Below are 13,589 nucleotides of genomic sequence, written 5' to 3' on the forward strand. Positions count from 1 at the left end.
TATGGAACTGTAAATTGCCAAGATCCTTCGTTTCATATGTCCAGATCATAATTTAGGCAAAATATCTCGCTACTGAATATGTTGTTCGGTATATGGTTCAAACGAAATGTTTAATCACGTTTAGAACTTATATTGTTCTTTCTCGATGAGCTATAAATATCTTGGCAGATATTTTGTATCCGGCAATGTCAATGCCTGTCTCTCCGAATTGATGTTGTCAAATTATAAATTTCTAAATATAAACTGAAAGATACGGTAAGTCACCGATTAGAAAGGATTTAATTATAATATTCAGCTGCTTACACAATATACCTAGTGTAATTACCAGCAAATCGTTGTACATTATTATTATTTTGTTTTTGAGGAAGCGGGGAGGTAGATTAAGCCATAGATATCATTTTGATATCCATTTATCTAAATCAAACCAAAAAGTGTACCAATTTTATTGACCGTCTAGTTTACTGAATGATTTATATATAAAACAAGTACACACGTACAGCCAAGAACTTTAACTATTATAGGGTCTTTTGGATATTGATAATATTTGTTTCACCAACACGGCCGAACTAATATTTTGACAGGCTGCTTCATGAAACCGAGTGTGTTATAGCAAACAGTTCGCATGAAACTACAATGAAAAATTGCAGAGTCAGCTTCTTCAACTTTGCTAAACAGGAAGGGTCACGTTTTGGCATGTGTGCTTATTTAGATCCGTTAAATTACTATGGCAGTGTAGAGGATATTTGTTTTTACTGGGAAGTTGAATCGTCGGATGCAAAGTGGATACACGGTTTGACATATGTTTGGTGTAGTCTTGTTAATCAAATTTAGACAATGATACCGAAAATAACACACAGCACACCATTGTAATATATATATATAGAAATGAGCATATAACAGTATTCGCCTCATATATATAGTTGGCTTAATTTGAGTAAATATTGAGTATTTAAGGAAGTTGTAATCTGAGCTATATTTAATTTAAAATTATAAATTAACAATCATTTCACTTCATTCTATCCCTATTCAAAGTAAACTCAATTTGACAAACCGGGGCGATAACATGCCATTTGTCCGAGTTCCTATCTGTTTTATGTTGAAGAATCATTCATTTCAATTTGATAAAACTGATCTATTTTCATTATTACAAGGGTTTCTTTGCTCTTAAAGTTACATGGCGTCCAATTCCTGTGGGGTGATGCCGTTAGAAATTTCGCTTGTTTGGATTATAGTATTGTCTTTTTGTTCGGTAGACTGCGGAAGCTGGGACAAGTGATGCCGCTAACAGTGAAGATGGGCCAAGTGAGTGATTTATGCCTAAACTCCTTACCATTGAAGCTTATTATAATAACATGTACATTTTGTTTCATTCATTAATTTCCCATGCTTATTGTAGAATTAGTGAGGAAACCATGAGTAATATTTCCACAACAAGCAAAACTTGTGTATAACCTTTTCGAATGAAACAAAGGATTACACTGACACCAATTTTTTGGCATAATGTTAAAGCATTAAATCATAGCTAGGAAAACGAGATGTTTGTATTAGGAGTTATTTCTTACTAAGATTCTTTAACCATATGTGATTGGTACATGTTTTTGAGGAATGCCAAATAGTGACAAAATAGAGCCTTTGAACGTCAGAGTTTTACAAACTTTTTTTTTCTCTCACTCCATTGTTTATTAAAAAAAAAAACCTTCATAAACTACTTATTTGGAATTATTTCAGCCATACAGGGCTCATGTTTCTCATGCCAGTAGTGTAAGTAGTAACGTTTTTTTTTTATCAAAGTCATCATATTTGTGTTTTAATTGCTTCTTGGAAGTAAGTCAACTAATATTGAAGACATTGATTTCATTAGCTCGATATGTAGTATTATTATTATTTTTTATTACGTGCATCATTACTGTAACATTTATTTATTCCCTCATCAACAAGGCTCTTCAACATTTTTCTTCTATCAACAATCGAGTTACCCGAGAGATTGCAAGGAAGTCCAGGAGCAATGTTCATCTCATAACTCTACCGGTGTCTTCATGATCAAACCAGATGGCTATTTAGAACCTTTTGAGGTTTACTGTGGTGGAACAGATACATCTGGTGGATGGACGGTAGGTGTATCTTTGATTAGCACTGCTTCCATTCCATGTAACACTCAATATGTCTGGAGACACAGTGACCCCATACTTTATAAATATGTATCTATTGGTGCGGGTGTGTATAGTCAATTAATGACTCAGCTACTCTGTAACCATAAGCAGAGATTATAACCTTACAGAATAAACCTATTTTGTTTTGTTTCATACTACTTCTTTAGCCTATTTCTATGTAAAGCTATTTTATTTTGTTTCATAATTATCTTTTTGCATATTCATTGGTCCTTCATTTTTTTTAGGAACAAAAATAGTCAAGAAATGTTCAATGTTACAGATTCCCGTTTGGTCAAACTTATCTACAGTTACTGGTAAACCTTTATAATATCAAAAGCTTACTTTCAATGCGATTGTAAACAGTATCCAATCAATCCGTCTAATTATTCATCAGGTTATTCAACGACGTATTGACGGGTCCATCGACTTTGGTCGTGACTGGGATAGCTACAAGACTGGCTTAGGTTTTTTGTCTTGGGAATTTTGGCTCGGTAACGAGAAGCTATCTTTCTTGACCAATCAGAAGAAGTATCAACTGGTAATTGACATGACAACATCAAATGGTTCCCTAATTCGTGTTTCATACGATCATTTTCGAATCAGTGACGCTTTCAGCTACTTCAAGTTAGTAAACCTCGGACAGTATTCTGGAGAGACCGGTGAGTTACTGTGAACGCTTGAAAATAACTTAATATGTAAAGAGTTAGACATAATGTTTAAAAATAACCAGTGTATTCCAATTAAGAATGTAAGTAGATTAGTGTATGTACCTGAGACCGCTTTTGCAAGCTCTTGGAAAAATATTTTCCGTAATTTAATGTTCAAGCTTGCACGACCATTGCTCATCAATACCTCCATAAATCTTATTTCCGTGTTTTCAATCACTTCCCTGTATTCACACAGATGTTGTCACATTGTGTCCAACAAACATGGCGTATAAAAACTGCAGTACCGCTTGTCAACGAACTTGTGAAGCTCCAGGGACATGTCAGGATGACGTCTGTACGGAAGTTGAAGCCTGTGTTTGTCGCAATGGATACTTTTTGTTGGGATCACACTGTGTACCTCGTGAACAATGTGGATGTTGCGAATCAGAAGAGCAAACAATCATACCAGTAAGTCGTCCGAGGGTATTATCCCGAACCCCAAAGGTTTTTATACATTTGCAGAGTCCAATCAGCATACTTCAATAATTCCAGCGAGTTTTACTCATTGGGTGACATCCATATATCAGTGGCGTGGGGTTTTATATATATAACAATTGAGTTGTTGTCTATTTTGTCCCGAATTCAATTTTGTGTTTACTTTGTTTACTTTTCAGAATGTTATTTTATGTTAACTCTTTTGGTTCAGTTTATATTTTTGAGTTTTCAGTTTTTATTCAAACTATCCAATATTAGAATCTATCTGTCTATTGATCAGTGAGAAAAAATGCAACATCCTACACACTAAGGTGATTTTAATTATGTCACGGTGTGTTCCAATCAAAGCGTACACATAAATACATGATAGGGAGGGGAAGTGGTAAATACTAGGTATTGCATAGTTTGTGCTTAATGACAGGCATTGATAACTCTTTGTGTACATATTTTGGTCTTCAGGAAGGCGAATCCTAGATGTACCAGAAAGGGTGTTTGTACCAACGGACAAATCAGCTGGAATGAAACTTACGCTTGTAGTCCTAATGCGGTTTTCAATCAAAAGATAACTGAAGAAACAAATCTCAGATTTGCTGTAGTAAGTTTCATAATTGTGATATTAGAAAATCTCCTAGCATTCTGATAAAATAAATAATAAATAATAAAATGTTTACATTTCTTTGAGATATATGAGGAGTTTCGATTAATGTTTGCCGAATCCAGGCATAACTTCATCACACAGTGGGGTGGATATAGAGAACGCATCATAGAAGTGAGAAAGAAAACCTCACCAGCTATCGCAAATATAATTTGATGCTTTTGAGGAAACTGATAGTAGTAAGTTAAATTAGTATAGCTATCATATTTCAAAGTTTTCTTTGTATGCCTTTTTTTCTAGCTAACCAATCAATAATGTTTTGGGTATTACCCCTGGGTAAGAGGCTGGAAAGTTCTAAATTTTATTCTTTTTCTCAATTTGGGCAAATTGTGGTCGCTTGATAGATAAAGGTTTAAAATTAAGACCGAAAACTTAATTGTTCTTATTTTTTCTTATTACCATGTAGGCAATAATAAACATCATAGTTAAATTTTCTGTGAATATTCTTTGAAATCAAGCACTTAAAGTACTATAAACAATTTTTCCTGTTTACGATTAGAAATATGACACAATTTAATTTGAACAGATTGTCATCCAAAATTCAATGAACCATAAATTTAAAAAATCAATATATCAATTACTTTATAGTTTGTGAAAATACAAAATTGTATATTTATTTGGATGTATAACTTATCTGGATTATATTCAAAAAGGTTATTTATGGAATGTGCCATTTGTTCACATATACTTGTTTTATGATTTATTGCATTTAATTAGCCACATACTATGCCTTGGAGGTTATGTTTAAAACTTCAAACTCAATTTTCTTTTCAGAGGATATGTGTGCTTTATATACATTTATATATATACTGCACAGGTCAGTGACTATGTTAAAGCTGAAGCAGCAGTCCACTAGCAGAGCAGGGGCACTGTTGTACTTCCTTCAGAACAAACCTGTGAGTATTTTATGACAATATACTGTTTATTCCCTTGCTCAATGCTATATAAACACCCCTGCGTTTAGTGGAAAGTTTTGGTTTTACAAAATTTGCTTGGCTAAACAAAAATTGTCTTGTTATGTTGAAAAAAGTTTGTCTGGTGTATATTAAGGTTAGCATCATATCCACTCTGTCTTATGGCTCTCTTCCATTGGCGCTACTGAATGGTATAGGCACTGGCTCTATAGTCATCATGGCTCGATGGAAGTAACATGTATAGAGTAGGAAAAAACACTTATTATGGCAATGTAAAGCAGGAATAATTTATTCAGTACTGTCTGATTGGCAGCGATACTGACAAGAATGTGGAGCAAGGCGGAAAACCTGCAAAAAGGGAATTTAATAGGGTGTTTGGGGGAGAATGCCCATTGTGGTCACAATTGTAGTAAAGTGACATAATATTTTTAAATGTAAAGCCAACAAATATTATATATGCCATTTTTAGTTAGGAATAACAAAGATAGAGATGGAAAAACGGTTGACTTATGAACCCTTCAGGTGTCTGAGATGTACAATTATTGATACTGAAGGTACACTCTGCCAGTCTGTCCAGGAATTGTAATAACCAAATTTTGTAAAGTTGTCTGTCAAAGGTTTGTGAATTTTTAGTGACATTCTAGGGAGATCATGTAAGAAGTTTAGTTTATGTAAAATTTTATTCTCGTATGAATAAACTGGAAGTCTCATGGAATATTTAGATTGGCAGTTTGCTTAATGTTCAGATGTTAATTTAATAGTATGGAGTAAAATAAGCATATTTTTTTGTCATTTCTTTCTAGCTTGACACCAGCATTGATGCTACCGCTGCCGGAATTGATGAAAAATATGTACAACTGTACATACTTTCACTCGGACCTGCCCAAAATCCGTCAGAGTTCTTTATTGTGGCGGATAGAATTCCAATTCCTGCAGGAACAAGTAACAAGTGGATAGATTATTTAAAGCACATTACACATTTAATGTGCATTATGCTTTGGCACTTCATCAATTCTGTGAATTCTTAGCTGCCTTTTTATATGGAGTGATTCCTGCTACGTCAGTAAAGGCACCATTGCGTAGCTTGGCATCTAACATTAAATTAATTTCTCCTAAGTAGCTTTTTAGAGTGGTGTTGCAAGTGTTTATTTGTATGCTGTATTTTCATTTTGATGTTGTGTCATGTAAACAATTGTTTTGTTTATTTAAACACCAGTACTATTGGTGTTATAGCTTAATTTGGTACAATTCTGAATTGTAATCCATCCATTGTCGGGTCGGTCAGTTTCCAAAAATGGTTCAATTATGAGAAACGAGTGTCAGAATGGTGTGGGTTGGTAAGAGATGGGGTTGGGAATAAGCAGCAGAAATGAAAACCCTGAAGGGTCGGTGGAGAGGTTGGGAGTATAAAAAATGTTGGGGTGGCAAGAGGCTGGAGCTTGGAAGAAGGGCTTGGCCAAATGGCCTTTTCCAGTATTTGCCCATTGTCGGTCACTTTCGAAGTGGCGTTTGCCAGTATTCATCTATTGTCGGTCACTTTCCAAGTGGCCTATGCCAGCATCCGTTCATTGTTGGTCACTTTCCAAGTGGCCTTTGCCATTATGTTTTCTTTAAGTACAATTTAGTTTTATATTTTAATATTCTTTATACCAATATCTGTATGATAAACGAACTTGCCCTGTCATAATTGGTTCTGGTTATTATTATATTTGCAGCAACTGCTGCACATGGGTTTCACTTAAAGGTATGAATCTAAATTTAAACTAAATTAAAACTAAATTATAACTAAATAAAACTATAAAAATAAATGTTTCAAGACTTAAATTTTTAGGACACAAAATAAATTAGTTATGGTCAAATTAGAAATTTCTGGTAAACTTGACCACATTTATAGAGTTTGCATGTCAAATCGTCGGCACCGGAATTGCAACTTTAATTTTGGAATATTTCATTACTAAAACTTTACATTTAATTTATTTTTGTAGTTTAGGTAAATAACCATTATTTAGACCTAAGATATCATAAATAAAACCCAAGCAAACAAATTTAGCTTTTGTAGTATTTTTTGTTTATATTTCTTAATGTATCCAAGAAAATAAATAAAGACAGTTTTAATACAGTTTTTAAACTTTTAACAGGGTTTTTGTTTTCTTATTTCCATAGTTAATGGAATGTTCCCACGAATTATTGTTTTATTGTATATGGTAAAGCAAAATCTAAGTTAAAAATATGTAACTATCAACCTGCTTTTTTAACCAGTTTGTGTCTAAAATTATACTCCATTTAGGAATTTTTACAATTTTACGGGGAAATTTCCTTTAACCTGCCGGGAGGGCGACTGTAATCGTCCCAATTTAGTGCCTTTGGGCAGTGTTTTGACTGGCATAATGGACTATTAATCCCTGAATTTAAAGTATAAAATGACGATATTCTGTCTAGCCACTTTTTTTAAAGTCTAATTGAATAAAATAATTTAAACCTTAAAGGCTGGATTCTAATCTAATTTGGCTTAATTTCAGTCTAAGAAAAGGTAAATTCCAGTCCTGTTACACTGAAATCATTAAGTCTAGCTAGATTAAAAATCAAACTGAATTTCAGTCTGAAGGAACTGGTCCCTCAGTTCATCCGCTCTTAGACTGAAATTTCAGTCTATAAATTTAAGAGAGTATATTGTATAAGACAACGACTTCGGGTCAGATACAACATAAAACTCAATGGGGCAAAAACATAAGATTTTATGTTTACAATGTGTTAAAAATTTGACGGTTGGTGTTGAAAGTCATGAGGTCTTCTGTTGCATATATGAAGTTAAAAAACACTTGGTTGAGTTATCAGATTAGGAAGGACATGACTAACATTTCTTCTGTCCCACCTCCTTCTCCCTTTGTTCCACCCCCCCCATCACTCCTCTTCTCACAGCTCTCTTCCACCCCCTTTTTACTCCACACCCTTCTGTCTTTGTCCTTCTCCAGTTGATTCTCTACCGCGTTCCTTTAATCCTCTCTTTGTCCCTCCACTGTTTATCTCCTACCTCTCCTCTTCCCCTGTTGCCTTCTTCTCTCCATCCCTTGTCTACTAATCCCCTTACATGTATCTCATTGTGTTCACCGTGCTCATTAACCTGTATTCTGTGCGTGTTTTTGTCCATTCTGTTACTGTTACTTGTCATTTAGCCTCTGAAGAAGATCCTGCTAGGATCGAAACGTTAGGCCAACTTACTTTTACACATTCTATTACAAAGGCTCTCTAGTGGATAAGCAGTTTGCTAAAAAAAAATATGTATATTTTGAGTTATTAGATTGTTAAAACAATGCATTAACGTCAAATGTAGCTTAAGATTTATCAAATGTTAAAAGTGAATATCGTAAAAACCCGAATAGCTATTGAAACATATTCAACATTAATTGTTGTTTTGTTTCTTTACTATAAAATATCACAACGAAAAAGCTACCTTAGGTCATCTTTCAAGACACATGCATTGTTCTTGTGTTATATATACGTTTCTATTTTTTTCTGTTCTACCTTACAATTACATTATGTACCTGAATGTGTTGTAATGACTTAACTATTGTTGCATGCCGACCGAGTTATATTTTACCTAGGCTGTTAACATATAAATTTAAACCACACCGCACCAACGTTTTGTTCTCTCCACCATTTCAGTTAATTATTGAAGAAAATCAACACCAACGAAGGGTTAAGAGTAAAAATAAAAAAAAAATGGTATTGACTAGATGTTTCCATTCATCAATTATATTTACTGGGGAAAATCATGACATGAAATAAAGAAAAAAAAGGTCTTAATAATCCACTTTACAGTTTGGCTACATGAGTACGTTTAATTGGAAGAGCCCCCTCTAATTGCTTCAAATATATGTTTATCAATATATCATATAAATTCGCCGATATTAACGCAATCATTTATTCAATAATACTTCGTTGTAGTGTAATATTGTGACGAGCCCGGCTCCTCCGATAGTAAAACTATATCGGGACTCGCGATAGAAAGGTACTGGGATATCTTGATGCCGTTTTTATGCTTCTTCAGGAGATGTCTCGAACGGAAGAAAACAATGAGTTCACAGAAAAACAATTTGACAAGATCGGATTTGATTAATGATTCGGTATAATTTCTTCTCTGTCGATTCTCTTTACAAATAAAACTAAATTACAATGATTTGACTTGACTTGACTCCGTCAATTAAACAATTAGAGGCAGTGATGAACTTTCGGCGGAGTGATAAATTTGCTGACCAAGTGATAAATTTGCTGACGGAGTGCCCAAACTTTCGGCCTCCTTTTACTTTTAAACCCTTACTTCTACAAAATCCCTCTGCGCACAATCAGGAGGCAGCCAATAACCTGACCATCCTGTATTAGCTTAATGATATAAAAATAAGTGCGCTGGCACTGATCTGCCCTGATTGGTTGGGAGTTTGGAAGTCCATCCCCTTTCTATGGAAACTTCCATACCACGTGAGAGAACCTTCTCGAATGTTCCACAGACATAATGGAATCTATTTTGGGAAAAGGCCCTGTACCAAGATTCAATAAGATAGTTAAAAACTTCTCGTGGGAAAACTGAATCCATGACCTAGATAAATACATAAGAGGCCCTGTAAGGTGTCTCGATGGAGTGTTTCGGTAACATCAAAGAGATGGTATCACTATTTCATAACATCCCCCTCAATCTTTTAAAATTTTTGGATACTCCAAAATTTTAACATCATACTGCTTTAACTTATCATTATCTCAAGAAGGTAGAGTACTGTAAGCTCATTCACTAATATTCATTGACTTCAATAAATGGCCTTCATATATCTCAAAGGTTAACATCTTGGTTACGAATTATTAAAAATGATCATATGGTATATACATTGATACTATCTCCATGAAAATTTGTGTACCTTTTCAATATTGATGACATCATATGATGTAATCTAAAAAAAAAAATATCATTAAGATATCTTAAAGTTACATGACACAGCAAAATATGCAGTATCTTTTACAAAATACATTTATGCATTTCATACATCAATAATACATTTATATCAAAAGTGAAATCATGCCGTGAATTGGGGAGAGATCAGAGAATACTAGACTTATAGTTATCTCTTAACTGAACAGAACACCTTAGCGTTCCATAAAAAAATTCGTATTTTAAAAAAGAACTTTAAAATATTACAAACTCATTTAAAAAACCTCTTTAATGAAGGCATAGTTTCAAAACTGCTTTGAAACCTTGTGAATCATATACATTCACTTCAAGAAAATCAACAAAATGTGACTCGATAGCATGGTGACCCTAGGTATGCACTCCGAAATGATCCAGTAAAGTACCAAAGTACTAGATATTCGATACCATAAAAGAGACTCCATAGACTATGACATCAACAAATCTTTCTTCAAATTAACATAATACTTAACATCTTGTCTTTTCAACTTCATGATGAAATTTACTTTTGAATGAATATTTGAGGAAAAGAAAATATATACATAACTTCCTCAAAAGATCTATACTTTCATTTGCTTCGATAACTGTTGCTGTAAGCAAAAGTTGCACATCTTCAATGCTGTCTCTAAATAGCCTTCAATATATAACATAAATGATGCAATGTAAATATCCTTAAAATATTTCTCAATATATGAAAACCCATGTTGCTAATGTTCCGGATATGTTCTAATTGCCGGGTAAACGTTTGAACGAATTCATAAGGAGAAATAAGGTATACTCATTACACATTTGTTATAAAAGATGAAACTAGGTCACTTGGTGGCGTTTTTAACAATAAAGCTTATATTGTTACACCATACAGTACAATGACTTCCACTTAATAGGTATGCAGGTAAATGCCATGACGCATTCCATTCATACAATCGTGGGTAAAACACCTGTTCATCTGAACTTAAAGCATTATGCAGTTATACATATTAACCATATAATGTTTGCAACATCCTGCCTGGATTGCCTGTAATGTTCAATCCCTTTTCATGGAGAAAATTCATTATTTCCTCTGTGTTAGAATATTTTCCTACATTCCACCAAAAATCATGACTCTTAAAGCCTGTTGGAAAACATGGTGTCTGATAGGTGACCAGAACCTGTAATTCACCCAATTTGTATCTAGCACGTTGGACTTTCATGTCTCCTCGTGGAGCATTTGCAAAAACCTTCTTTTGCCTTAATATGCTACCTTTCATGGAAGGATATGGAAGGGCTAATCCTTCATTATGTGCTCTATTCTCTAAAAAGGATGCAACATTCATTGGCTTAGTGCTCATAAGACACATGATGTGATCTGAAGTTACCCCTGGCAAAATGTTACCAAACTCATCATGAAACTCAATATGTGCATCTTGCATGGCATTGACATTTTCTGCATTAGAAGTGTTACTACTCAAAACATTTCTCATTCGAGCAACCTTTTCACTTGATGAACCCTTTGTTTTCAAGACATTTCGCAATTTCTGAATGTTGGTGATATTCTTAGTTTCAGAAGATGCTCTTACAAAACATGGTTTAAGCCTGTTATAATTGAATACATCACTAAGAATTTCTCCTTTGAGCGTGGCCAACAAATAATGAGTCCTATCTAAAACTTGATGGATTACTAGTGGTCCACACCATTCTGCAGCAATTTTGCGAGAGTTCGCAGTCAAGGAGGAAGACGTTGGCTTATACAGATACACTAATTGACCCGTTGAATAAATTGCACCTTTGTCTAGTTTTGCACTTATCTTAACATTTTGAGCATCTTGTTGCTTCTTTTGTAAGACTAACATTACCCTTGACAAATGATCAAATCGTTTCTTTAACAATGCAGCATATTCTCCATGAGATTGTGATAATCCTGCCATTGGATTGAACGATAAATTTGTAAGATTTGGCGGCTTACGTCCAAATGCAAGTTCAAATGGGCTATAGCTACCTAACTGAGGAGAGGAAAATGTGTTATATGCATAGGCTGATGTTGGGACAAATCGTACCCAATCCGTACCAAACTGGTTTAAGTTCACTTTGAGGAAATTTGAAAGAGTCTGAATGTGTCTTTCAACCTGTAAGCTTCCATGATTGTTTACACTGATGAACTTTTGTTCAATGCCTAAAGCTTTACTTAAGAGCTCCACTAATTTTCCTGTAAGAGAAGCCGCCGCATCACTTATAATACAAGACGGTGGACCAAAGGTTGTGACTACCCTCTGCAATAATGCTTCACATATTGTTTCAGCATCAAGAGTCTTAAGAGAAACACATACAACAAATCTAGTGATCTCATCACAAACAACCATCAAATGTTTAAATCCTGTAGCCGTTGTGGGCATAGTCTTGAAATCCAGACTAAGTCTGTCAAAAGGACGATAAGAATCAGGAATGCGAGCATGATATTGTCTCAATTTGTCCGGTTTCTTACGGAATTCTTGACAACGGAGACATGCCTGAATATAATTACTGATGTGTTGAAACATATTGCGCAGATAGAAATGCTGTCTAATGGTCAAATATGTACGCATTACACCCTGATGATTACTTAACAAGTCATCATGATATCGAGATATTATTTGTTCTACCATAGTCTCAGGTACGACTAACTGAAGAGTCATCTTAGCATCATTAGTCTCATGCAAAAATATCCTGAATAACAAACTATTACATAACAAATAATCCTCTGCTTGAGAACGAACAGTTCTAGCATGCTTAACATTACTTGGAATAATGTCATGTGCAAGAAAATCATAAATTGGTTTGTAGTAAGGACAAGTTTGTTGTTGAATTTGCAACTCTTTTACATCAAATGGCAGATCATAATTTTTGATCAGCTTTCCTTGAATTGCCTTCATGACTTTATTCAATTCCTTTTGTTTTGGAATGTGCCCTGTAACCAAATGATCAATGTTTGTTATGACTGGCTTTGGCTGAACAAATAATTCTGGTGGTGGTTCTCTGATTACCTCTTGTACCCTTTGTCTACTCTGATCCACTAATCTTGGCTCTGAAGGTTGAGAAACACTTGTAAAATTTGGCACAACTAATATGTCAGGGCTAAATGTATGTCGATTTTCACTCGGCATAGAAATAGTAGGCCTTTGAATATATGTTTCTCTCTTGTCATTAGAAACAACTGGTGTAGTCCTCTTTTGTGACTCAGATTGTGGTCTCTGTGTAACATGATCATGTGTTGCCATAGGAATGGATGTCCTTTCAACTCTGTTTGTTGATTCTTTGGCTGAGGAATCCTGCTTAGACTCCTTAGTGACTTTGTTCGGAAATAAATCTGGAACTTTGACTCCCATTGACCTTGCCATTGACCTTGTCATGATTGGATTAAATGTCTCCTTAGGTGGAGTTGAAATATCCTCATAAGAACTGACCTCTTGAGCAACCTGATCTATTTCAGAGTGAAATTCCTGTGGTGCTCTAGACAAATAATCTGCCAAAACCAATTCTGAGCCTTTCTTATAACCAACCTGAAATGTATATTCTGACAATTTGAACAGAAGTTTACGTAAGCGTGTAGTTGCTGGTTCTTGTTTTGACTTAAACAATTCAACAATGGCTGAGTGATCAACATATGCCTCAAATTCTACATTTTGCAATAAATGTTTGAATGCTGTCACATTAATAAATAGACCCATCATTTCTAATTCAGTTACACTATACCTCTGACATGCTGGTGGTAATATCTTAGAGTAATATGCAATAATATTCTCTTTGCCATTAACTCTTTGT

General features: G+C 34.5%; 1 protein-coding gene across 1 annotated transcript in view; it reads left to right on the forward strand.

The window, feature by feature from the left end:
* Window positions 1–13,589, forward strand: part of LOC139974003 (uncharacterized) — a 90,262-nt gene that overhangs the window by 3,224 nt on the left and 73,449 nt on the right. The window contains exon 2 of the mRNA XM_071980915.1: window positions 1,254–1,302. Coding sequence (XP_071837016.1) covers window positions 1,254–1,302 — 49 coding nt within the window. The remainder of the gene's footprint in view (window positions 1–1,253; window positions 1,303–13,589) is intronic.

Source organism: Apostichopus japonicus, chromosome 9 (assembly GCF_037975245.1).
Source record: "Apostichopus japonicus isolate 1M-3 chromosome 9, ASM3797524v1, whole genome shotgun sequence".
NCBI lineage: Eukaryota > Metazoa > Echinodermata > Holothuroidea > Aspidochirotida > Stichopodidae > Apostichopus > Apostichopus japonicus.